Source organism: Triplophysa dalaica, chromosome 6 (genome assembly GCF_015846415.1).
Source record: "Triplophysa dalaica isolate WHDGS20190420 chromosome 6, ASM1584641v1, whole genome shotgun sequence".
In the NCBI taxonomy this organism is placed as follows: Eukaryota; Metazoa; Chordata; class Actinopteri; order Cypriniformes; family Nemacheilidae; genus Triplophysa; species Triplophysa dalaica.
This window is the reverse complement of record NC_079547.1, coordinates 24,102,087-24,127,602: the sequence shown is the minus strand read 5'-3', so window position 1 is coordinate 24,127,602 and position 25,516 is coordinate 24,102,087. Positions and strand designations below refer to the sequence as shown.

The following is a 25,516-nucleotide window of genomic DNA, read 5'->3' as shown; positions in this document are numbered from 1 at the left end:
AGCGCTGCCGTAAAGTGACGCAGAACTGTCGTGAAGAGAGTGTTTTGTTGGAGTTTGACACGCTCATGCGACGTGTCTACGATCGTTTTGCAGACACACGTGAGTTATTTTATAAAGAGATGTGATTAGATTGTCGTGTAAGACTCTGATTAGTGATGTTGAGTGTCGGGGAGTCTCACACTGTGCTCGTGACCGGAGGAGCGGGATTCATGTGAGTGTTTAACTGTGTCACTTTAAACCAGTGTAACTTAAACATGTCACAACGCAAAGTAAAAGACCTTAAATTATTGTGACACTTTGTCAAACATTAATGGATCATTTATTTCGTTAATGTCTTGGTGGACATCTGCGGTTACTTTGCTATCTCACATGAAAAAGTAATGCAGTTTGGTGTTTACTTTAATAGACAAATAAAAGTCCTAGATAACTTAAAAGTTTAGCATCATAATTTAATAAAGATTATCAATTAGGTACAATTAATACTATAGAATACTGTAGTGATAGCAAAGCGTATAATTCACTATAATTATAGTTTACTATAGTATTTTTGACACTAATTTGTTCATGGAGTTCATTGTACTAATTCTAACGTTACCTTAATTTAATGTACACACTTTTATTTATTTTTTGGAACAAATGTTGAAAAGCATCTTGAGTACATTGCTTTCTGATTCTCTACCCTTCTGCATACCACTAGATACAAACAAATGTATACAAATATTAAATCTGATTTGTATTATACAGGACAGTTCTGAAAAAAGCACAATAATATATACAGTTCACAGCACTTTAAAGCATTGTAGTATTATAATCTGAGTGAAACATGTAGCATAAGGAACCGTTCCCATTTCAAATCCATTGTGAGTCGTATTTAAAGTTATCACATCATCTCAATAAGGTGTTATAATTAGATTTTAACACTGTGTCTGACATCTATACTTTACATACTATATCGTAAGGAAAAATCAGTATTGGTAATAAATAGGGCTGTCAAACAATTAATCGCATCCAGAATAAAGGTTTGCATTTACATAATATACAGTTGAAAGAAAAAGTATGTGAACCCTTTGGGCTTACTTGGATTTCTTCATAAATTGGTCATAAAATGTGTTCTGATCTTCATCTAAGTCACAACAATAGAGAAACACAGTCTGCTTAAACTAATACCGCACAAACATTATACGTTTTCATGTTTTTATTGAACACAACATGTAAACATTCATAGTGCTGGGTGGAAAAATTGTGTGAACCTTTGGGTTTAATAACTGGTTGACCCTCCTTTGGCAGCAATAACCTCAACCAAACGTTTCCTATAGTTGCAGATCAGACCTGCACAACGGTCAGGAGAAATTTTGGACCATTCCTCTTTACAAAAGTGTTTCAGTTCAGCAATATTCTTGGGATGTCTGGTGTGAATCGCTCTCTTGAGGTCATGCCACAGCATCTCAATCGGGTTGAGGTCAGGACTCTGACTGGGCCACTCCAGAAGGCGTATTTCACAGTTTGGATGAGGTTTTGATGTTGGTGTGCTGTGCCTTTTGTTCTCCACACGTAGCGTTGTGTGTTCTTTCCAAACAACTCAATTTTGGTTTCATCTGTCCACAGAATGTTTTGCCAGTAGTGCTGTGGAACATCCAGGTGCTCTTTTGCAAACTTCAAACGTGCTGCAATGTTTTTTTTGGACAGCAGTGGCTTCCTCCGTGGTGTCCTCCCATGAAGTCCATTCTTGTTTAATGTTTTCCTTATTGTTGATTTGTCAACAAAAATGTTAGCGTGTGCCAGAGATTTCTGTAAGTGTTTAGCTGACACTCTAGGATTCTTCTTCACCTCATTGAGCATTCTGCGCTGTGCTCTTGCAGTCATCTTTACAGGACGACCACGCCTAGGGAGTGTAGCAACAGTGCTGAACTTTCTCCATTTGTAGACAATCTGTCTTACCGTGGACACATGGACATCAAGGCTTTTAGATATACTTTTGTAGCCCTTTCCAGCTTTATGTAAGTCAACAATTCTTGATCGTAGGTCTTCTGAGAGCTCTTTTGTGCGAGGCATGGTTCACATCAGACAGCGCTTCTTCAGAACAGCAAACTCAAAACTGGTGTGTGTTTTTTATTGGACAGGCCAGCTTTAATCAACACATCCAATCTCATCACATTGATGGGACCCCAGGTTGGCTGACTCCTGGCTCCAATTAGCTCTTGGAGAAGTCATTAGCCTAGGGTTTCACATACTTTTTCCACCCTGCACTATGAATGTTTACATGTTGTGTTCAATAAAAACATGAAAACGTATAATGTTTGTGCTGTATTAGTTTAAGCAGACTGTGTTTCTCTATTATTGTCACTTAGATGAAGATCAGAACACATTTTATGACCAATTTATGAAGAAATCCAAGTAAGCCCAAAGGGTTCACATACTTTTTCTTTCAACTGTATCTGTGTACTGTGCATATTAATTTTGTATTTATAAACACAAAACATACACATACTTGTCTATATATTTAGGAAATATTAACATTTAGATTTTCTAATAATTGAAATTCTAAGTAAACGTTTACTAATTGTTATATTTTATATTTTTATTAAATATATGCACATATGTGACCCTGGAAAACAAAACCAGTCTTATGGGTCAATATTTCGAAATTGAATAAATAAGAGTTCTAATGATGTATGAGTTGTTAAAATAGGACAATATCTGAGTGAGATACAACTGTCTAAAACTCAGGAATGAGTTTTGGCCTTTGTAGTTGTTAATCAGAGGCCATCCACTATAAAACATAGAGTTTTTATATATTTAAGGTAGGAATTGTACAAAATATCTTCATGGAACATGATATTTACTTAATATCCTAATGGTTTTTGGCATAAAAGAAAGATCAATAATTTTGTCTTTTACTAAAAATGTTCCCATGCTACTTAAGATTGGTTTTCTGATCCAGGGTCACATATGTTACGTAAACACAAACTTTTATTCTTGATGCCATTAATCACGATTAACCGTTTGACAGCCCTATTAATAAATAATATGTTCAAAACCTCAGTATGTAAAGAAACAAACATGTAAGAAATACCCAGATGGTGTACAGCTAACGCTGATTATAAAAGTAATTGTAAACATAACATAACGTCATGTTAGTCATGTTATTAACGTGTAAGTGTTTCTTGCTTCGTCTTTACTGTATGATGTTTAATCATGTCACACTTTTTTTTTCAGTGGATCTCATTTAATCCTTACTTTGGCTGCAAGGTACCCGCACTGGAAAATCATCAATCTTGATAATGTAAGTGCTTTTTGTTCATTAACTTGCATCAGCATGTTACTCACTTTTAATTAGAAAGAGTAATAGAGACTCGTTGTTTGACATGCTTTTTTTCTTCTTAGTTGGACTACTGCTCCAGTCTGAAGAACCTCAAGTTTTTGGAGGGCACTAGCACTTATAAATTCATTCTGGTACAGATCTCTGCCTAGTTATTATTATAAGTTATTATTAGCGTATGTCTGGCTGAGCCATTCATTTTTGTTTCTTAGGGAGATGTATGTGACCAATTTTTCATAGAGCACCTCTTTACAACTGAAGACATCAGTGTTGTCTTCCATTGTGCCGCTCAGACTCATGTCGGTGAGAAAGACCTTCAGAACCTAACTGAATAACTCAGATGAACACTTTTCTCACTAATGTGTTTTCACTTCTGCTTCAGAGAGTTCTTTCGCATGTCCGTCACGGTTCATGCGCGTGAACGCAGATGGCACCGAGGAGCTGGTCCGAGCTGCCTTCCAGGCACGAGTCAGCCGATTCATCTTTGTGAGCACCGATGAAGTGTATGGCCAAAGTTTAAAACAGGTCTCCAGCTAGTCTGCACACAGCATGATACTTCTAGTCCTACAGTACCTGTTTAATCCATTTAATTTCACATCTGTGATATGGTTGTTTCACACCAGCCGTTTGATGAAACGAGTCCACAAAGACCAACCAATCCATACTCGTCTGCTAAAGCTGCTGCAGAGAATATTGTCATCTCATACTGGAGGAAGCACAAGGTATATAATATTATTGTACTTGATATATTTATCTGGTAGTAAAAGCAGCCTACAGTAATTCTTTTTAGGTAATCATTTCATCCTTGAGTCTAAGAGAAAAAATAAAAGAAGATATTTTATTTTATGAAAACAAAGCTCATTTTTTAGATATTGTAGATTTGTGCCTCTCAGTAACGTAATGTAGAAAATGTGTCATTTCTTTTTTTCATATTATAAGTTTAGACATTTGTATTGTTCTGGCTGCTGAGTGTTGTAACGGTAATATAAATATTTTAATAAGCATGACTTTACCTAAATACGAAATACTGCTAATATAATAAACAGTTAAAAATATTGTATATGTATATTAATATTATAAAATACAAATAAATTATAGGTACATTTAACATTGTTAAGTATATGTTTTTTTTTACATTTGGGATTCTTTCCTTTATTTAACTTCCTTTAAATTTAGTTACATTTATTTAAGTTTTCCTTTAAGTTTAACTTATAAGAAATAAGAAATAGGCTTATTTGTCACTAATCTTTGTAATGTGACGTGTATATTCTTATCTCACTGAAGTTTCCTGTTATTATAACAAGAAGCAATAATGTATACGGACCTCGGCAGTACCAAGAGAAGGTATGTGAGGAGTGATTCTACACCATACAGATGTTTGGGAAATATTTTATTAAGAAATGTTTGTGCCTCTTTTACAGGTCATTCCTAAATATCTGTCTCTCATACAACGCAACCAAAAATGGTAAGGTGCTACATTGATTATAATTATTATTAAACTAGATTTATTCTTCACAAATCGAGCATCTGTCTCTCATACAGCACTGTTGAGGGCACGGGTCTGCAGTCTAGACACTTCCTCTATGTTGATGACCTCACAGAGGCCTTTCTGATTGTGATGGAGAGGGGCGTTCTGGGGGAGATTTACAACATTGGGACCAACTTTGAAATTCCCATCATTCAGCTAGCCAGACAGCTTGTTCAAATGGTACTGTTGTGTTTATTAGTAAATCCAAAATATTTAATGTTGGTCCGTTGAGATTTACTTCTGCAATGTGTGATCGTGTAAATTGGGTTGTTTTTTTTAATATTGATACAGTTATTTTGAAGTGTTATTTTGTACTGTACAACATGACCTGTTTTTATTTCCTTGCAGACAGTGAAGAATGTTTCGAATGAACAACTTGATGATTGGATAGAGTTTGTTGAAGACCGGTGTGTAATGAAATTAAATGTTTTCCCCAGTTTTCACCACATTTATGAAGAATAATTTGTGACAGATTACAGTTAATGTTTTTTGTACTTTCCAGACCTGTCCGTGAGATGAGATATCCTATGATATCAGATAAACTGCACAGACTCGGGTGGAAATCAAAAGTGTCATGGAAAGAAGGAATTCGACGGACAAGTATGTTTTCACAAGTTTTGTGATGAAAAGAATGTCGCACATATTTGTTCTGTGATGAACTGTGATGATGTTTTGTGTTGTCTTCAGTTAAGTGGCATGAAGAGAATCCAGAGTTTTGGCCGTTGATCCCTAACAGGAAAGAAGAAAATTTAACGGCAGCTGTTGACATCATTGGATCTGCCAAAACAAATTGAAGATGTCTTATGAATATATTTAAAACCTCATGTAGTCTATAAATATTTTAGTATTATTTTATTGTATTTTTATTGTAATATTTTTTTTTTTAATAAGACTGTTTATATGCAAATTTGTACAGCGATTTTCAAATAAAGTGTTGGAATAATAAGTGAATATTCCTATTGGTTTTTTTTTAGCTTGACCACAAGGTTAAATATGATTTAAAGTCCCCATGAACCGGAAATTGCGATTGTTTTTACTTTCTGACACATGTATAGGAAGTGTAGAGGAAATTCAAAGGAGAAAATCAGCCATGGCTTGTGTTATTCACTGCAAATTGATTGGATGTGTAAAAACAGCTGTTGCATTGATTTTCAAATGAAACTGGAACCTGACTGACATTTTTACATTTAGTCATTTAGCAGACGCTTTAATAGCCATTTCAGGGAGGAGGTGCATTTTCAGATTTTAATTTAAGATTATGAGGGTACATAAATGTAAAAAAGAAAATGACCCACATTGATAAACTGCTTACTATGAAGGCTGCAATATTTCATGAAAAAATAAGGATTGTAATTTTTATTTCACTTGGACTTTAAACAAATTTTAATGACAATCATAAGTATTCAGGATCATTCATGACAATAAATCATTTTATGACATTAAAAAAAAAACGGGAAACAGATGCATGTGGATCATAAACCAGAAAAATTAATTTTGGAAGATAAGTGCTATTGTGATTCTTTAAAAGCTGCAAGTACTGTATACACTCACCTAAAGGATTATTAGGAACACCTGTTCAGTTTCTCATTAATGCATTTATGCTGGTGTTGTAATGTTGTGGGGGATGTTTTCTTGGCACACTTTAGACCCCTTAGTGCCAATTGGGCATCGTTTAAATGCCACGGCCTACCTGAGCATTGTTTCTGACCATGTCCATCCCTTTATGACCACCATGTACTCATCCTCTGATGGCTACTTCCAGCAGGATAATGCACCATGTCACAAAGCTCCAATGATTTCAAATTGGTTTCTTGAACATGCCAATGAGTTCACTGTACTAAAATGGCCCCCACAGTCACCAGATCTCAACCCAACAGAGCATCTTTGGGATGTGGTGGAACGGGAGCTTCGTGCATCCACAAATCTCCATCAACTGCAAGATCCTATCCTATCAATATGGGCCAACATTTCTAACGAATGCTTTCAGCACCTTGTTGAATCAATGCCACGTAGAATTAAGGCAGTTCTGAAGGCGAAAGGGGGTCAAACACAGTATTAGTGTGGTGTTCCTAATAATCCTTTAGGTGAGTGTATTTGTATGACTTTTATTCCTAATGTTGCCCTGTCCAAAATGGCGGACTTGACATCGCATCAACGACCCGGAAGTGAAGGATGAGTGGCACAAACGCACGTGTTTTGGAAGCATGTTTTTACAGCGGCACGTTCTGTGCAGCAGTACATGCTTGCAGATTGTTTAGGTGTGTATAGACTGTTGTTAAAAACACGGTTAAAAATTGTATCTGAATAATGGGTGAACACGAGCGCTACCCGCCGCCGAGCTTCATGACGCCGGCGGAACCGTCTGTCCACCGGACACCCCCGAAATTCGAGGCGGCCAGAGATTGGAACTGGACCCAACCGACACCGGCTGTACCCTGGAACCACAGCCCCGGTCCATATGGAGGGTTCGGACACCATCATTTTTACAACCAACATCAACATGCAGGTACAGACGCGTGCTAGAAAAGTGCCAGAAAATACCATGGTAACGTTACTGCTGGACTTTTGGGAATATTGACCAGGATATTGTTTTACCAAAAACATGATTGTTAGACTTTTGTTTCTCTAGTGAGACTGTTGTAATTTTGGTTGCTATGCTTTTTACTAAAGTAAGATTTATTTATTTGTTTTTAGGTCCACGTCCTCCTCCTCCTCCTCACAGACCTGAGTGGCAGAATCATGGAAACAAGTGGGGCAGAAAGGTGCCATGAGCTACTTTACCACATTGACCCTAATGTTTACTACGGTCACGATTGAGTCGGTTGTCAGTGTGTATTGTGTGACGCTCTTTTGATCTAAACAGAAGCAGAAGAAAGAGCAAGAGTTCAGTCACTTCTGCGACACGTGTGACAGAGCCTTCAAAATTCAAGAAAAGTATGATGAACATATTTCACAGCATGTGAAGGTAAATCCACCACAATAAACTCAAAATTATATCTAGACATTTTTACTGTAGTTTAAAAACTAGGAACAATTATGCCGTGTGATCTGATTGGGTGATGTTCTCTTTGCAGTGTTCTGTTGAGGGCTGTAATTTTAACGCACATGAGAAACTGGTAAAGATTCACTGGAAAAATGTAAGTCTCTTATCATTCTATACATGCACCCCAAGCTCGTGTTTAATCTCAAAAATAAGAAAAAGTTTTAAAGTGATTTAAAGGTAAACAAAAAATTCTTCAAAATTCTTGTCCTGCAGAATCACGCTCCAGGTGCCAAGAGAATTAAACTGGACACACCAGAAGAGATCGCAAGATGGAGGGAGGAGAGGCGCAAGTACGATTTACCTCCTGTCTTTAGTTAAAAAAAATCTAACTGAGTCTGTCATCAGGGAAGCATTTAATACGGTTTTTATTTTTGCAGGAACTACCCGACGCTGAGTAACATAGAGAAGAAGGTAAAGATGATGGAAGTGAAGGAGCAGAGAGGAGATGTTCTGGAGACGGCACAGTTTGGGTTTGTTTGTGACTGAATTGTGTTTACGGTTTAAACGGGAATCTTTCTAGACACAGAGTATTCAAATGTTTTTTGTCCTCAGTCGTATGAAGAACCGCGGCAGAGGCCGAGGCTGCGGAAGAGGGTTTGGAAGGTGGAGTGAAGGTGCCGGTGAAAGAATTGAACCCGTGACCCCAGAGACGGACCAGCCAATGTCACTTAAGCGGCCGAATCAGGATGAAGACCCTCTTGGAGCTCTAGCAAACAATGACCCGGGTCAGCAAGATCATTCAAACAATTCTATATCCACTGTTTTGATGATTGATTACGTATGAAACCATCACGGAACAATCTTTTTTTTTTTCAGGATCTGATAATGAGGAGTCTGGTCAAAAGAAGCAGGCTGGACTCTCGGTTGCCCCCAGAAATGTGACGTCTGCCCTGGGATCACTCATGTCCAGTTACGGGGGTGACATGACCACCAGCGAAAGTGAAGGAGATACAGATGGTTAGTATTTAACACCCTATAACCTAAGTTTAAAATCCTTTACAGTGCTTTATATTTGTATTGTTAGCTGTTGAGTAGTGCAGTACGATATTGTAGTGCCAAGCCTAAATGTAAATCAAAGCTGTAATAATTTAACCACTTTTTGTGTGGAGATATCTTTAGAAACGCTCACTTAAAAAAAACACTGAGAAGAAATATCTGTTTACTTATAATTTGTTCTTTCTTCTTGTTGACTGTGGTTTGAAAAGCGTATGATTACTTCGACACAACAGCGCCCCCTACAGCTCAGACATATTTACATTTATGCATTTGCACTACATACACAACAGTTAAAGGGGCAGACACAGATAAGCGTTCAAGTTAGGGGTCCCGTGAATGAAGAGACCTGTGAATGTGCAACACAGGTCCGACCCGGACCCGTCTAATAATTTTAAAGCTTGACCCAGGCACCCGCAAAACCGAGAAAAATCATACATTTACTAACCGAACCCATCGCTGACTCGAATATTATTTAAAAACTGAACCCGAACCCAGTTGGACCCGGCACATATTCCACAGAAAATTCAGTCCTTAAACAAGTTGCGAAAAACAAAATGAAGAAAATATAGACCCGAACCCGTAGGGGTCCCGCGTTGGGTCCTCGGGTCCCGGTTCTTCCATAAAGACCTCTAGTTCAAGTCACATACACAAAATAAAACAAACCTAAAACAGTATTAATGGCTCCTACACGCAATATTTGATGCTTTAAATTTGTAAACACAATTTAAATTGTAATTATATAACATAATATACTTGCTTTACTTTTTTTTTAATAAAAGGGCAGTTGTTCATTTAAAATTTTCCTCAACTTATAAAAACTCAACTCTGAATTGTGATTAAATCGCATTGTGCAGGTAAACAGTAATTCCTTTTTTATAACAGGACCAGCTTTATGTCAAGACCTGCTTTTGTTGTTTTCTTTGATAAGTACCAATAGTCATTTCCGTCTCAGATTCTCCTTTGTTACGAGCGTCTCGAGCTGTGGAGGAGAATAAGACGCTACTGGTGGATCATCCTATTCCCGTTCAGAACCACTCTGTACATCACCCAGAGAAGCCTGCATACAGCCCACAACAATCCCATCATGCCCCTGCCGGAAGAGGCCGAGGGGGTCGTGGGCCTCAGAGGGGCAAGGGTCAGAGAGGAGGTCACAATCACCTTAGCAAATCGCATAAGCCAACGCTTCTCGAGATGGTGAGCGACACGTTATTGATAAGTGTAACTTTTGTTAAATCTGTTTGTTATTTCATTATTTTACGCAATAATATTTCATTGCGTGTGTTTAATGTTATTCCAAATGTATTTGGCAGTTATTGGCTCCGGACATTCGCCATGAGAGGAATGTTATTCTTCAGTGCGTTCGATACGTCGTCCGGAAGGGATTCTTCGGTTTGGCTGCTAAAGACAGTAATGAAATCGCAACTGTGAGTACAGATGACTCCGCGTGTGAAGACACCTCAACGTGCAACACGAGAGAGGATGGAGAACGCTCGGGTGCCACCCACCAATCACAGGAGGAGCTGAATAAAACGAGATCTCCAGCAGCCTCGGATGAATCCGTTTCGAGTCTGGACACGGCCAAGCAGCCCAGCGTGTTCCTGCAGCTGTTTGCTCGCAGTTTAGTGTGCGAGGAGCCGGCTGACGGTCCTAAAGACCTTTCTAAAGCATCAGAGATTGATCAGAACACATCCAAAGAGGGGGTAGAGGAGGCAGAAGACAGGCAGAGGTATCCGAAGTGTACAATGATAAACGCCGTCGACCAGTAATGACTTAAGTGTGCTCATTCGTACCGTAAGATGGTCAGCGGGATCTGAAAACCATAAAGGCAACATTAATAATCCTTTGTTTTGCGTAGAATAATTAGACCTGTCGAATTAAATGACAGATTAAAATGAGTTTTGGCATCGATTGGGTTTGCCCTTTAAAATTTATTGGTTGTTGGTGCATTTTCTGCCTTTACAATCTGACAGTGTTTGTGTGATGGATCTGCGTGGACATGTGTATGTTCAGATGGATCTCTGAATCTGAGTTTGTCATATTCATGAAAGTGGAGATGCTGGAAGCTCCTCGACTGTTTCTTGTGTCTTTTGTGAAGAATAACATGCGACACGATGACCTGTCTCATCCGAATTCTCCAGATTTTCTCATGTGATGAGTGGAGCAACCACGCCATCCTTATCTCGACAACGTTTGTCACATCTTTGAACTTGTGTCCTTTCCTCTGCGAGCGACATGCAAATACTTAAGTGCCTATTTATTATGAAATCTTATTTTTTCAGTCTAAATACATAAAAAAATAAACACATTAATCATTCCTGCATTTATTTCCTATTTTAAGCTGACGTGAAGCTCTAAGATGCTGTTTTATGAGGATTCGAGTTTGGGACGGAAATCATGTGTTGAAAACAGAAAACAAGTATTTTTTGGCATCATAATGTGAACTTACTTTGAGGCTCTTTGGTGATCAATTAACCTCTCTATTTATGCCAGACACAATTATCTCTGATTTCTGAAATATATCAATAGTTTGAGACCTAGTTATATTATTTTATCCAGATCAATTGACGAATCGATGTTAACTTCCCTGTAAATATAGTTAGATGGTGCCCTGAGAACTAAACTGGAAACATGAAAGTGTTTTAGCAGAAGTGATTATTGTCGACAGTCATGGGTCCCAGTCGCATGCAAGTTTAACATTAAACTCATCATTGAAAAATACAGATCTCATTTCTGATCACTTATAGTTCTTTTCACTGTATGAAGTATTTTCTCTTTGATGTGTTCCACTATTGCAACGGACATGAAGTATCATCATGTGCCTTGTTTGATGTGTTTATACAATTTTGGGGGAAGTGAACTTATGAATAGTGTATTTTGCGAGCATCTGGTATAGAGGAATGTATTTTGAATGAATTGTTCATTGTACGTGTGAAGATGCACAAAGATGCAGATCTGCTGATGCAATGGCGATGTGGACCACTAGATGTCAGTTGTGAATATCGTGATTACATCATGACTTTAAAACTGTATTTTTGTTATTAATTTAGAGACCTCGTGTCTGTACTAGTGCAAATTTTGCGTGGATCATTAGCCCAACTGTAAGCTATGTTTTGCATTTAAAAAAGAATACCCCACATAGTACCATTTCGTTTTAATTGATCACATTCCACACAATCTTTTTCAACTGCAATGTGTTATTGCATTTGGTTTTAAATGGTATTTTAAGGTCTTATTCTAGTAAGTTTTTAAAAAGTTACACTGGTTCCTATTCACCAGATAACACCCCACCAACAACTAACCAGTGAAGACTCGTGGAGAGATTTCCATTAAAATCAACACAATTCCCATTAGATGTGTTCAGTCTCATCAGATATGACACTGTTCTGCAAGTTTTCTCAGTATTGTAACCCCTCAGCCAAAGTGTTTTAGATCAGGGCGAAAAAATGGCTAAGGGGTGTCACCCCTTATAACGAATCTGTCTTTTATAAAGTTGGTCTACTAGCACAGATGGGTGACAGTTATGTACACTTTACGCATCACTAACAACTGATGGATAATCTGTTGCTCTGCGCCTCCACAACATCATGACCTGCATTATAAGTTTTAAAAGAAACGTTTATTTCACCACACTATGGTTCAAACATTTTGGATAATTTGACTGAAACGTTTTTATGATCTTAACTTTCTATCTAGCCGAGGCATGTGTCTTTATGTTCAGGATGGAGAAAACACTGTAGTCCTAAAAATGTGCCATGCATCTTATGAATTCCTTATAAAACTAAATTGATACAGGCCAAATTAAATAAAACGTTCTCTGACTGGCTGCATGGTTCCGTAAAGAACACACAGAACCTTTCTATTGCTCAAAAGACTTTGGGTTCTACATTCGCTCAGTAAAACGGAACAAAAGTCGTCGACCACATCAGGAACACATCACCCTTCAATCTTATGAGCATAGGCAAATTGCTTTAACATTCACTTCCATTTAGTTCATTTGCATTAACCGCACATTGCATTTTTTCTAAAAGGCTATTCGAGCAAACTTCAGAACTTTAGAACTAAACTTATTATTATAGCAAAACCATTTATTTGGATGCGTAAGAACGTTAATTGAAAGCAGTGCGCCTGATTGTGCAAACGATTTAATACTGTGTCGTATTGTCTTTTTTTATCATTCATTGCATTATACCTTCGAAACTGCACAAATAGTTTTTTAACAAAGTGAAATAGTGCAAAGTATGTGTTAGTGGTGAATACGGGACAGTGAGACCATAATGCTTACAGTAAAACCAGTACAATTCCCATTATAACCATTAAACCCGTTATATTGTTTCTATTGGTTCCTTTCTCAGCAGGGGTGTCAGTGTTGTTTAGTACAGCATCACGGTTTAGTTCAACTTCTCGGTAACACATTCTCTTCCTCCCACCGCTTCCGTCAGTTAACAGCGCAGCGCGTCATGACTCTGAGCTGTGATCAGCAACTTCGGCACCAAACTTTGCGTTGGCGGGACAAACATCGATCATGGCTCTAAAACCCAACATTTGTATTATTGTGATGGACATTTGATCAATTGTAAATGAGATGTGGATGTATCATAATGCAGTGACCTGTGAGATTTTTTAAGGTAGGTGATGCCACCCGGTGCGCAATGGAAACCTGATCTTGGTTTTAGATTATTCCGTTCGTCACCTTGCGTTTTATGCTTTTGTAGCCTGTAGTTATGCTTTCTGTTGCTTTTCTAAAAACGCATTTATATCTCAAGTCGGCTGTGCAGTATAAGTAAAGGGGCAGTTTCTATAGATTAATGGCTGCTTGCGCCTTTTTATTTCCTCTATTAAGCGACGCCTTCATGCGCGACTTAATGGATGACAGCATGTTGCGGGCAAAATTGTAATCACTCATATTTTAAATTCTTCCCATCTCATTGATATAAGATATTATCATTCATTGACTTTATTAAGCTTATAAGAAATGTTTTTAAACTTAACAGCTGAAGCTTTGGTGTTCCTTAAGAGGTCATGGATTAGACTCCCGACCCACACACTTAGTCTATACAGAATAGCCTAGATTGAATGCACCATTAGTCACTTTGAATAAAAGGGTCTTCCAAACGCATAACTGTTTATAAGACTTTACACAGCACTTTTTTTTTGTGGTAGGTGACTGCAGTGATGGAGAGCCCTTCCAAGATTGACAGGCGACAGGCGTGGGCGCGCAGCAGCCGCCGCAAGCTTACCTTAAGAGAGGGAACCCCAGCAGCAGATGCAGGTGATCCTCTTCCTCATTTGTCCCTCCAGGATGACGTCTTCATGGAAGGTGAGCATCATGTTAATGTTTAACTCTGGACTGTGTGGAAAGAAGCTATCTGATTTCCTCTTACACCATACATGTAGTTGCAGGAGAAACAGGGGCACAAACTTCACTTTTCTGTTTTTTAGCCTCTAATATGTGGACACTTCAGTCACTGACCGTCAGTCATAGTTAATGCCGTGACATTCATGTATTTAGCCACTATACTATACTATACAACACAATACAAAACACTAATGTCATTTATTTAATTTATACACCAGCGATGAGACATAATTGTGCAAAATTATAATTATTTATTTAGTTTGTTAGTTAGTATACTCTGTACAGCAAATCCTATAGGGGGTAATAGTGCACTTGTCAGTGTCTTTTTTTATACTTGGGGCTTTAATTGGCACACTTTTAGTTTATAAAGTATACTTGAAATGCAACTGTTGTCAAGTACACAACTAGTTCAAAACTTTGTTTTTCTGAGAAGTATATAAAAGTTGACTTCTTACTTATTTTGATTTTAAAATATGTATATTAATAAGCACCAACTAATATGCTATTCATTACTTGGACTGAATAATGAAGAAAAAGCAGGAACTAAGAGATCAGAACAGATGTGAACTCTCCAATTATTTTTCTAAATAAAACCTCAAGAAGCTGCTAAAATGACATATTAACGTGTATTAATTTCGGCATATTGTGGCCGATTTTATTGATATGATCTAGTTGTTCCCTTGAATCAGGTAACTGCAAATGAAGCCTACTGCAGTCGATATACTCAAAAAAAATGATAAAGGGCGAACAGTTTGAACACAAAGCTCTCTCTCTCACTCATACACAACCATTCTTAGACAGACTAAGATCACCAATTGTGTCTTTATTTTGTTTCCACAGGATGCTCTGCAGGAAAGATTGAAACCTGGCTTCAAGGTTGTGGGTGAGTGTTTGTGTTTCCAAATGCTTTTTATGTCAAAGACACACAAAAGCTTCATTGTGTGTCAGTTGTAATACATCAAAAATAAGCGAGTGGAAAACCACAAATGTTGTTTGGCTCATTGAAGGTCACCGAGGTTAAGAAACTCAGGCTCAAGGACCAATCAAAAGGCAGGTTTAGCATGAAACCTTTTGAACATTGGTTTGCTCTTTAAATAGATTGTACAGGAAGGTTTCCTTGTTTATTGCTCGGGTGGATCTGGAAAGAGCGGAAAAACTTGACTATACTGTTATCCTTTCACAAGGTTGAGGCCTGGCAAGTTCCAACAAGTACTAAAAAACCAAAATAAATGGCTTTATATTTGTTTGCATTCACTTGGAAATACTTTGCAATTTCCAATGCACATTATAAATCTAAGTTCGCTTGTTCATCAATATCCAAACATCAAAATCATGATGACAGCAGAACCCTCAATGCTCTGCGTACAAGAACTGTAATCGTCCTATAAAAGCTATAAAAATCAATCTAACATTAGTTTTTTTCAGAGCTACAGTACATACTGCCATGAGATTTGTCCCGCGTGTATGTAGCGCTTCTATCTCTGTAAATCGCAACAAGCAGGCAACTCGCCCACAGACTTTTGCTGATTTAGATGTGATAAAAGTGCATTATCTGAATTTCTGTTTTTCTTTAATCGATGATCTTCATCTTACCTGCACAGGAATGATGTCGGTCAAGCGAGAAACAGTCACCTGATGATAGGTAGGTTAAAACAATCATGCATAACAAATTCAGGCTGTTTTTTATTCAGGTTTCCTTTTATTTGGAAGCCTGCACCACTCATAGCAGGATTACACAAATGTCATTTGCGTATAGCACGTAAGCCTGAACCGGAACAGACGTACTCTTATAGTTACTGTATTGTTGAATATTTTACACTTAATTCATTTATGTTTTAGCACAAGCGTTTCGCATTTCTCCAAAGCGACTATCATCAAAATAGGCAAAATAGGACTAAGAAAAAATCTAATTTAGCTCTGTAGACTGTGTTAGGTTATATGAGACTAGTCTTCTTTTTGATTGCACTTTTGCTTTTTGTTGTCCTTATGCTGTCCCAATTGCTTTCATTGCTTACCCCACCTGTAAGTCGCTTTGGATAAAAGCATCTGCTAAATGACTAAATGTAAGGAAGATGCACTTGTAAGATATTAACATTTTTAACCTCATGCCCACTGTACAATTATTTTTATGTCATTTTTGAACTGATGTAAGAAAAGCCCCTGAAATTTACTTTTTTATTTTTACAGTTTATTTTTGCCAGAAAACAAGACAGCACATTTACTAGATTTTTTTTAATAGATATCCTTATATCTTATAATATTACAGGAAAAAAAAAATTGACGGTATATTCCTGTTTTTCCAGTTTTTTTTACTAAAGTGCAGGCCTGCCAAAAAGAAACAAATGGATTAAAAAATGTTTCCTCCACATTTTCTTGTTCTAATTGTACTGTAAACTCTACAGGTCCTGTGAGGACAGGTATCAGCTTTGAGGATGATCTGAGTCTGGGTGCCGAAGGTGAGCAGAAGCATCACTATAGCAACAGTAACCAGGTTAATATGAATTGGACCAAGAAGAAGTTTACAGATGAGATTTTCTTAGAAGAGTTTATGAAGGGGGACATTTAAATGTCATGTGCCAAACAGCAACTCTTTTTACAATTGGATTTAGTCTTGATTCATAGACACTGTCTTGTCTCATAAATCACATTACATATTGGCACAACGTATTTGCAACTAATCAAAGTGAATCTTCAAGACAGAGTGAAAAAGAAATGGGTTTATTGTCTGACATCTTTGTGCTTGACACGAAATCAGTCTGATGATTATATGTATAATTAAGCACCTTCACAAGCACAAATTGTGTAAAAAATATGGTTTAGTGATTAATACCTGCTATTATTTTCTTAACAGCTACTGCATTGTATAATGCATTGGATGGGAATCGGTTTAGGTAAGAAATGTGTCCTTTTCTTTTAAGCTTTTGATGTGACCATTCCAAATGTTCATTTAATCACCATTTCTAGATGTATTGTGGTCAGTCCAGCGTCTGTTGAATGTCAACAAAATCAAACCTCAGTAGTGACATACAGTTATCCAACAGCAATGCGAAATGACAGCATGACAAGACACATCAAAACTGTGCTTAAAAGTGAACATAATCTTTCTCTACTTGTCGTGAATATGAACTTTGCTGTATTTGAGGTCTGAAAAAATACAGAGCATCTTTTCTGTTATTTTGACCTATTCCTCCAGTTTTCATTTTCTGCAAGTAAATCCTAACAGAAACAATATTTTTATTTAAACTTTGAAAGAAATATTGTTAGTAGTTCACAGAATCATCAAAATGATAAATTAACCTGAACACAAATCCTATAAATGTTCAATTCAAAATATCTGAAATGGTGCTTTGCAGTGGTCTCCTAATTTTTTCTGTGGTTGTTGATTCAGTTTGAACACATCTCATCTTCTTTGACTTTGTTTTATTGATTTATGCTGGTTAATCACACCTTGCTTTATAAACAAACAGTTTTTTTTAAGCTGCTTTACAGAGAACATGCATATAAAAACAACAAAGAAATAAACGACGTTCAAACGTAACAAACAGGCAAATTGGTTTAATCATTTGTAAATATAATATCATATATGTTATTAAAAGACATAAAAGATTTTTGTGTAATATTAATCTGCCCCTCTCAAATTGATTTGCAGCTTCTGGGTCACAGGGTCTTATTAGTTTTGTAATGTTGCGACTGGCCAATCAGAATCAAGCATTTATATGAGCCATGGAATAAATGTTAACGTTTTAGCCCCTGGTTGGGTCCAATATGCATTTTTAAGGAAGTTTAAACAAACATTTGGATTTGTCCATAACTTACCCCAACAATGAGTTACAGTATAACAACCCAGCAATTTTAAGACAGAATAATAAATAAACATAAATTAGGTTAAAGGCTCATTATACGCATTCTGAGTCATCTGTTTGTATGTTGCCAAACATGAGTTGACAGCATGAGTTTTGTGTTGACATGGAGTTTTTGTGCATCAGCAGCACACCTAAACAGAAACTTAACCTTCCATTGTTAAACATGGGCCAGAGCATCGCATCCAGCGCCCTCTCCAACGCTACCAGCAGGACTGTTTCCAGGTAAAACCTTGCCATATTTCACCCCTTTCAAACTCAAAATGTGACATTTGTGCTTCAGATAACCATATTATCAAATGAAAGTATTTGCAAACGCATTCTTCGCTGATCATCTCGCATATACCCAGCGTGTCTGAGGTTCTCCAGATGCGAGCCGAAGATGCTGAAGATACTCTCTTCCAGCTTGGTTTCGGTTGCGAAGAACTCCAGGTGACCTCCCGCATCCCCGTTCGATTCTTTAACTTCCCGTCTCACCTCCGAGGCATCAACTTCCGACTGTTCCTCGAGTCCCAGCTCGCCAGGATACACCAGGAAGACCCCTGCCTCTCATTAGCGAGTACGATTTTCCAAGGCACACATACTGTATACTGAAGTGTCCTCCAAATACAAGTGATTTGTTCTCCATCTGTTTCTTTGCAGGTCGTTTTCGACAAGTAGAGGCGTTGACGGCCATGGCCAACGCTTTCTATTCATTGTACTCCCACGTATCTCGGACGCCCCTTCAGAAGCTTGCTCCGCCCGAGCTCACCTTAAGTTCCCCCCTGGCGGAGAGAGCCGGGTCTCGAACCAGTGTCCGCAGCGAACCGCGTTCTCCTGTTGAAAGACTAAAAGACACCATCTCAAAGATGTGCTTGTACACCGGTTCCCGTGGCTCAGATTCTGCGTCTCCGAGCACTTCGCCTCGTAAGCGGAAAGGCAGCCAGTCGGGTGTAACTGGGAACGATCCGGCGACCTTGTGGAATGCTGATGACCCGTTTACAATGGTAGACCTTCAAATAGAGGATGGTTCGGAATTTGATAAGGACTGGTTTGTAGAGGTCGGAAAAAACCTTGAAGAGACAGTTAAGGCCGAGAAAGTTATAGAAGCTGTATCTTCTCAGTCACTAACATTAGAATATTCTGAAGATAAAGTAAACAACGCAATGCGTACATCACTAGAGCATACAGCAATAAATAACCAAGAAGTGAAGTCCAAAGGTTCTGCTTGTTTGAAGAGCAAGAGCGTTACCATGGAACCCGTTCCTCTTATTACCCATGATGTCATTTGCCCTAAAGTCATTGAATATGTGAATCAGGCACCTTATCGCTCCTTGGAGACAAACAAAACAGATGTTAAAGACTCACCATTTGCACAACCTTCCATTAGATGGTCAAACACAATCACATCACCAGATGACCAGGCTGGTGCCGCACATCACAATCAGACCGATGATCTTTCATCCAGACACACAGACGCCTCACAAAAGTCATTATGTCAAATTACAGTCACCGGATGGGAAGGCGACGTCGCCAAGCCCGACGAAGATGCACAGGAGCCGTGTTCGTCCAACATCCAGAAATACTTAAGGCCAGTAAAACCACTGAACCAGAGCAGACTCATCCAATGTCCCACAAAAGGAAACTCTTTCGAGCTGGAGGAGGTATTTCATCTCATTTTAATGCATTCTTGCAGCACAGCATTACTTCTAAAGTGGAAGATCGTGCCCACACATATTCTCTCGTTTACAAAGCATCATGGTAATGTGATTGCATCCTTTTCACAAGCAAGGATCATGAAAACTAAGTGTTGCTGAGTTTATGTGCCATAAGTATATTTTAAACTATAAGAAGTGTACCACACTGCAAAAAAATTATTTCTTACTTGTTTTTCTGTACAAATGTCTAAACATTCTTGAATCAAGATGCATTTTCTTGATGAGCAAAATGACCTCAGAAAAAAAGTCTTGCTTTAAGATTAAATTAATATATGAATATTTGCTTAGAACAAGCAAAAAAATCTGCCAATGGGGTATGAAAGATAATAGTCATTTAAGATAAAAATTTTCTTAGTCACTAAATTCAAGATTATTTTTCTTACCCCATTGGCAGATTGGCAAAAGTACAAATTCCCTGAAATGTATAATTTTCTTCTAAAAACAAGACTTATTTTCTTAGTAGTTTTGCTCATCAAGTAAATGCAACTTGATTCAAGAATGTTTAGACATCTGTAGTGGAAAACTAGCCAAACAAACATACATAGTCAAAGTCATTTTTGCAATGCATCAGTCTATTTCTATGTTTTTTTTTATGTGTTGATCATTTGCATTTGCTAGATGGCGCTACACTGGAGCTTTAATAGAATGAATTAGAAATGTACTTTTTTTTGGTAAGGTGGTAAAACATATATGATACGTTTTTGCAGTATTTCATACTGTTTGTTGTATTTCTGTGTTATTCTGCGTTCAGTAAGTTTAAGGTTTCAATTCAGGTAAACAGCGCTGATGAAGAGGAAGCTCCTTCGTCAGAATTCAGTCCCACAGTCACACTGTCCATTTCAACACCGCACCACAAATGTGAGTAACCTTAATTTCCACAACAAGTCAGTCATATATTCACAGACACTTTTTAAAAATTAAAATTAGCAAGCTCATGTTCACCCAAACCAGCCTGTGTTAAAGTGGTGAAAGAGAGGTGTTTTGATGAACTGTGAACTCATCACACTCATGTTGCGATTCGCAAATTTTTGTCCGCAGATCTTGTCACTCAAACGCCCTTGAAAACATCTTTACAGGAAGTGATAAGAACATGTTTGAAACAGAAAAGCGAGTCTCTTCGCAGTATTAAACTTCATTTGCATTGTTTCATTTTCTTCTTTCTGACAGCTTCGCCTTTACGAGGGGACAGTTTTCAGTCGGACAGCAGTGGATTTGCAGAAGAGGACGTGCCTCAACGTACAGTGAAGTGTGACGTCACTAAAGTAACTTCACATGCTCAGGGCATCTCAGCGTCGTCCACTGCTTAGAAGACCATGAGGGAATTTTTACGATTCGGTCTCTCTCGTAAAAGCACAAAGACTATTTTTTAGCTGTAAACTTGAAGAATGTTATTTTAATAAAATACGTTGAAGGACATTCAGTGAGAATAAAGGAAAGCGGGTAGCCAGGTTTTTGTAGAGAAGAGGCAGATGAAGTCGGAATAACGTTGACGAATGAATCATGCACAGAAAATTGTTTTTAGAAAGAGTTCCACATTTTGATGTGTGAACCAACTGCTGTAGCCTTTGTGTGAGAAATATTGTTAACAGTTGCTTTACTGAAATTCTCTGCTGTTATGTTTGTTGTGCTTAAATGAGACAAAAGCAGCATTATTTGTCATTTCAGAACATCAATAAATAATTTATTATAAATTAATTTCTATCAAATATCAAAGACAGCGCTATGGATATGAAGTATACTGCATAATGCAACTTGTTCTAGCGGTTATGGTTACCATAAAGTTAAGACATAACAATAACCAAACAGTTTAATGAAACCGTTTATGGTAAAGCTTCAATCTGAAAGAAATCTTGCTTAGCAAGTTAGGTCAACTGTTAAAGTCATGTTATAGGCCTGAAACTTCAAATTGTCAGCATTAGCTTATTACATTGCAAATTAATCCATACAATCAACACTTAGGATAATGTCAACAGACCAAAATGACTTTATTGTGTATATGAAATTGTAGAAACACACAAATGACATATAGCGCACATTCATACTTTGTATGTTTGTCCAGCCTATTGTACACTGAATTGGCAAACAAAACTTTCTCAGAGATAGAAAATGCAAACAAAAAACAACATTGTAGTTTTAATAGCTGAAAAACTTTATTTAACAAACACATAATACGACAAAATCATAGTCGAGAAATAACATCCATCAGTAAAATGCCAAATGAAAAGCAATGTGTATGAGACATAGTTAAAACACATTTACAAGCTTTAAAAAACAAAACAAATAGAATGTTGGTAACGTGTTTCCGTTTAATGGGTTCAATTTTATGAGTACCAACAAGATGGCACAATTTAAATATTAAAAATCAATGCTTAAAAAGAACAAATTGATGGCAGCTAAAAAGCAAAAAAGAAATATATTTTTAAAAAGAATCATAGAAAATAATATAAATAATATTATTAGTGTACCCTGCCTAACTTTGTAGGCATTGGTATAAATGTGTACACTCATTGTGGCGTGGCTCATGAAGCAAAACAAAGGCATCAGTTCCTCCTACAGGGCTGAAACTCTGTCTACTGCGCCCCCTGCAGACCAACAGAGTGCATCTGCCACACGAAACAACAGGGCCCATAATTCACAGTACTAAGGGTAGTACAACTATGTTTATACTCACTTGATATTGCACCTTGGGGGCAAAACAGGGAGAATAATAGTAACAGGTGAGGAGTTACGGGGGTTTACTTTCCCCCTGCCATGACCTTGAGGTACTGAAGGGCGTTGTGTGCGGCGCTGGCACGTGCTGTGTCCAAGGTGGAGGCGCATCCATGGCAGACGGTGATTGGCTGAGTGGACAACTCAATCAGACACTGGTACAGACCGCTCAGACTGCGCTCCTCTAAACAACAAATAAAAATATATAAACAAACGTGTCTTTTCTGGACGAATAGGTGAGAGCAAATTGAATTGACAAAAAAAACTTGAAAATATGGAAGTCTCATGTAATTTTTGTGATAGTTCAAAAATTCTGTCATCATTCTTGTCATTTCAAACCTGTATGACTTTCTTTCCTCTGCAGAACACAAAAGAAGATATTTTGAAATATGTTGTTGATCGAACAGGGATGGCAGCCATTCACTTGAATTAGTTTTGTGTTCATCCAAGCCACCGATGTTCGGTTATCAACATACTTCAAAATATCATTTGTGCTCCGAGGAAAAAGTCAAGCAGGTTTGAAATGACAGGAGGGCGAGTAAACGATGAACATAATTTTCATTTTTGTGTCAACTATCCCTTTAAGGAGAGTCAACAGAAGTTGATTTTTCTAGGTGAATATTTGTACCGCACCCAAGTCCAGGTAGCTGACATCAAAGCGTTGCTCCTCTGAAAGTTCGTGAAGTAGAGAACAGAAATTTAAGTCGTTGGAATCGGGCTGACCCAGCGGATGACAACGCAACTGCAGGATCTTCTCACCGGCAGAGTTCCTCAAAGAGTCCCACGTGCAGCCGAGACCTTTCGACTTTCCTCCCTCAAGTCTGCCTCCCATTTGCTGCTCAAGAATAACACACGGTTTACAAATTTTAAACATTCTTTAAAAATCCCATTTGTTAGGAGCGTCCATTTTACCATGCCGAAGGTGTCATCTTCTGCCTCGGCCTCATGGCTGGTGCGCATGTCCACAGGTACATCATGTATACGAGATAGCATCTTTGCGGCTGCGTTTCTTTTAGCAAGCTTTTTAGATGTACCACTACCTACAAAGTAAACACAAAACAATTAGGATTATATTGTTTTCACGTTTAAAAATAAAAACCATAGCACAAAAAATTACATTCACCTATCTCCACAAATCTCTCTACCCTGCAGGTCATCGTAAACTCTTTGCGGTGAGCGGGTCCAGATTCCTGAGTGACTGTGTACTCGGGTAAACGCCAACCTTTCTGCACCACTAGTTCCTGTGGAAATATCATTTATGTATATACACTTGAGTTTAACGACTTGGGATGCAAACACGCAGAAAATAAAATGAGCTTTTTTTGAGTGCAAAAATTCATCACTCGCATCACTTTCACGATTTGCTCTCTCACCTGCAAAGCTCCAACTGGATTGCACTCAGCTTGCTGCGTTGAACTGGAGGATTTCATCTCTGACTGATTGCTGAGACACACACAAAACAAATATTTGTGAAATTGTCTTCTGCAACTTCACTTAGAAACACACAGACTTTAAACAACCAGTCAGTTGCTTACCATTCCCCCTCCATATCGATCCCCACAAATCCGTCTCCCTCTATCCCATTTCCTTCGATCCCTCCCAGCATTCCTCCTTTCAGCATTTTCAGGGCGGCCTCTGCCGCTTTGTGCTTGGCAGCTTTCTTACTCGGGCCCTGGCCGGTGCAGTTGATGTCTCCCACCGACACGCGGAAGGTGAAGTTGGGCTGGTGGGCCTGACCCTCGGCCTTCAGCAGGTCGTACACTGGGGTCTTGCCTATCCGCGTTCCATATTCCTGCAGCAGACTGATGGGCGTCTTCCCGTGATTCACAGCCAGCATTTGCTCAATACTGTGGAGAGAGACACAAAATGATGTTAAATGAGAAGATTTCCAGATTTATCAGTTCGGTAAAGAAATGAAAGAAAAGATGCCACCCTGGTTAAAGTGAACAACAGTACAAGCTGAAGCAGATGCAGTTTCGTCTTTGGGTTAACAAACACATTGTCAAACATTCAATGATGTATACAGAGAAGCATTTTAACGGTTCGTATAAAGCCTCTGTTGGCAAATAAATCATTACAAATTATTAAAAGACAGTGACTCAACCGATCAATTCAAATAACGATTCAAACATTTGATTTAGAAAGTGAATCGAGCATTCGATTCAGACAGGGATTTTGACTCTTGACGTGAACTCGGATTCAAAAGTTCAAATGAAACGTCTGAATTAGTCAGTGAATCAATCACTCGATTCAGACAGGAAGTTTCGAAATAAACACCGATTTAAATTACACAGATTTGAGTACTTTACGCTGAACAGTGAATCGACCATTCGACTCACACAAGGATTCTAATCCTTAACAAGCATTTGAACGTTTCATTTGAAAAGCAGTTTGAGAATTTGGTTTAAACAGTGAATCATGCATTTAATTCAGATGAATCTAACATTCAATTGAGCGACACTGACTCAAGTGAATCAGCGAGTCGAGCATTCGATTCAGTCAGGGATTCGAACATTCAATTGAAGTTTGATGGGGAGCTCGCTTTTCTCCGAAACACTCGAGTCGGGTTGTCTTGTCAATTCAAAGTAAGTGATAATTCAAAATAATTCGGCAAATATCATGTCAATAAGCGAACAGCTGTTCGGTTTGTACCTGGTATACCCAGAGTTTCTCTTGCCGTTATCCGAGCTGTGGTCGTCGCTCATCCCCCAGTAACAGATAAGAGTGCTGATTCGTTTCGCACTGCAAAACCCCCCGAGATGACTTTAACCCCCCTGATACCATGAATATGTCTCCGTGTTTGAGGACTGAGACACGAGGAGACGGTAAAGCCCCCCTCTCACAGTCCCGCATCACACGACAACACGAGCGAAGATATGAACTATGAACCGCCCGTCAAGTGCCGCAAGCACCTTCATAATAAAAGTCCTCGCGTTCACAGAGAACCGGAAATGTATGTCCGGTCATTATTTTAGAAATGGAACAACTGTAAAATATAAAGATTAAGA

At 38.2% G+C, this 25,516-nt stretch overlaps 4 protein-coding genes across 5 annotated transcripts; 3 read left to right on the top strand and 1 right to left on the bottom strand.

Annotated features, from left to right (window-relative positions):
- Positions 1-12: 12 nt before the first annotated feature.
- On the top strand, positions 13-5,798 carry LOC130424673 (dTDP-D-glucose 4,6-dehydratase-like). The gene is made up of 12 exons (XM_056750527.1): positions 13-211; positions 3,217-3,283; positions 3,385-3,453; positions 3,532-3,622; positions 3,702-3,844; positions 3,943-4,041; positions 4,604-4,663; positions 4,741-4,784; positions 4,862-5,027; positions 5,196-5,254; positions 5,350-5,447; positions 5,535-5,798. Exons 1-12 carry the CDS (start codon positions 156-158, stop codon positions 5,639-5,641), a joined length of 1,059 nt encoding a protein of 352 aa, XP_056606505.1. The 5' UTR covers positions 13-155; the 3' UTR covers positions 5,642-5,798.
- A 1,248-nt stretch (positions 5,799-7,046) lies between these two features.
- nufip1 (nuclear FMR1 interacting protein 1) lies at positions 7,047-11,204 on the top strand. The gene is made up of 10 exons (XM_056750580.1): positions 7,047-7,353; positions 7,542-7,609; positions 7,711-7,812; positions 7,922-7,984; positions 8,104-8,180; positions 8,268-8,360; positions 8,443-8,615; positions 8,707-8,847; positions 9,839-10,080; positions 10,197-11,204. The coding sequence occupies exons 1-10, from the start codon at positions 7,155-7,157 to the stop codon at positions 10,650-10,652; spliced, it is 1,614 nt and encodes a 537-aa protein (XP_056606558.1). The 5' UTR covers positions 7,047-7,154; the 3' UTR covers positions 10,653-11,204.
- A 2,124-nt stretch (positions 11,205-13,328) lies between these two features.
- On the top strand, positions 13,329-21,458 carry tespa1 (thymocyte expressed, positive selection associated 1). Of its 2 annotated transcripts, none has more exons than XM_056750642.1 (11): positions 13,329-13,511; positions 14,047-14,203; positions 15,083-15,125; positions 15,844-15,884; positions 16,645-16,698; positions 17,094-17,133; positions 18,232-18,327; positions 18,453-18,661; positions 18,745-19,745; positions 20,573-20,657; positions 20,967-21,458. In XM_056750642.1, exons 2-11 carry the CDS (start codon positions 14,059-14,061, stop codon positions 21,104-21,106), a joined length of 1,854 nt encoding a protein of 617 aa, XP_056606620.1. In that variant the 5' UTR covers positions 13,329-13,511; positions 14,047-14,058; the 3' UTR covers positions 21,107-21,458. The 2 variants fall into 2 exon arrangements, with proteins under 2 accessions (XP_056606620.1, XP_056606619.1); XM_056750641.1 differs by having other exon boundaries at positions 18,229-18,327.
- Positions 21,459-21,760: 302 nt separating this feature from the next.
- On the bottom strand, positions 21,761-25,394 carry tarbp2 (TAR (HIV) RNA binding protein 2). The gene is made up of 7 exons (XM_056750010.1): positions 25,161-25,394; positions 24,044-24,355; positions 23,882-23,951; positions 23,632-23,749; positions 23,421-23,548; positions 23,142-23,343; positions 21,761-22,692 (listed from the first exon to the last, which is right to left on the bottom strand). The coding sequence occupies exons 1-7, from the start codon at positions 25,211-25,213 to the stop codon at positions 22,535-22,537; spliced, it is 1,041 nt and encodes a 346-aa protein (XP_056605988.1). The 5' UTR covers positions 25,214-25,394; the 3' UTR covers positions 21,761-22,534.
- Positions 25,395-25,516: the final 122 nt, after the last annotated feature.

Excerpts from the sequence above, each read along its gene's own strand:
- nufip1 (XM_056750580.1), top strand. The coding sequence starts at position 7,155 with ATGGGTGAACACGAGCGCTACCCGCCGCCGAGCTTCATGACGCCGGCG. Across the intron at positions 7,610-7,710 it reads GAAACAAGTGGGGCAGAAAG|AAGCAGAAGAAAGAGCAAGA; the intron begins GTGCCATGAGCT and ends TGATCTAAACAG. Across the intron at positions 8,361-8,442 it reads CTGGAGACGGCACAGTTTGG|TCGTATGAAGAACCGCGGCA; the intron begins GTTTGTTTGTGA and ends TTTTGTCCTCAG.
- LOC130424673 (XM_056750527.1), top strand. The coding sequence starts at position 156 with ATGTTGAGTGTCGGGGAGTCTCACACTGTGCTCGTGACCGGAGGAGCG. Across the intron at positions 3,623-3,701 it reads TGCCGCTCAGACTCATGTCG|AGAGTTCTTTCGCATGTCCG; the intron begins GTGAGAAAGACC and ends CTTCTGCTTCAG. Across the intron at positions 5,028-5,195 it reads CCAGACAGCTTGTTCAAATG|ACAGTGAAGAATGTTTCGAA; the intron begins GTACTGTTGTGT and ends ATTTCCTTGCAG.
- tarbp2 (XM_056750010.1), bottom strand. The coding sequence starts at position 25,213 with ATGAGCGACGACCACAGCTCGGATAACGGCAAGAGAAACTCTGGGTAT. Across the intron at positions 24,356-25,160 it reads AGAAACTCTGGGTATACCAG|TATTGAGCAAATGCTGGCTG; the intron begins GTACAAACCGAA and ends CTCTCTCCACAG. Across the intron at positions 23,344-23,420 it reads AAGATGACACCTTCGGCATG|CAAATGGGAGGCAGACTTGA; the intron begins GTAAAATGGACG and ends ATTCTTGAGCAG.
- tespa1 (XM_056750641.1), top strand. The coding sequence starts at position 14,059 with ATGGAGAGCCCTTCCAAGATTGACAGGCGACAGGCGTGGGCGCGCAGC. Across the intron at positions 14,204-15,082 it reads GGATGACGTCTTCATGGAAG|GATGCTCTGCAGGAAAGATT; the intron begins GTGAGCATCATG and ends TTGTTTCCACAG. Across the intron at positions 19,746-20,572 it reads ACTCTTTCGAGCTGGAGGAG|GTAAACAGCGCTGATGAAGA; the intron begins GTATTTCATCTC and ends GTTTCAATTCAG.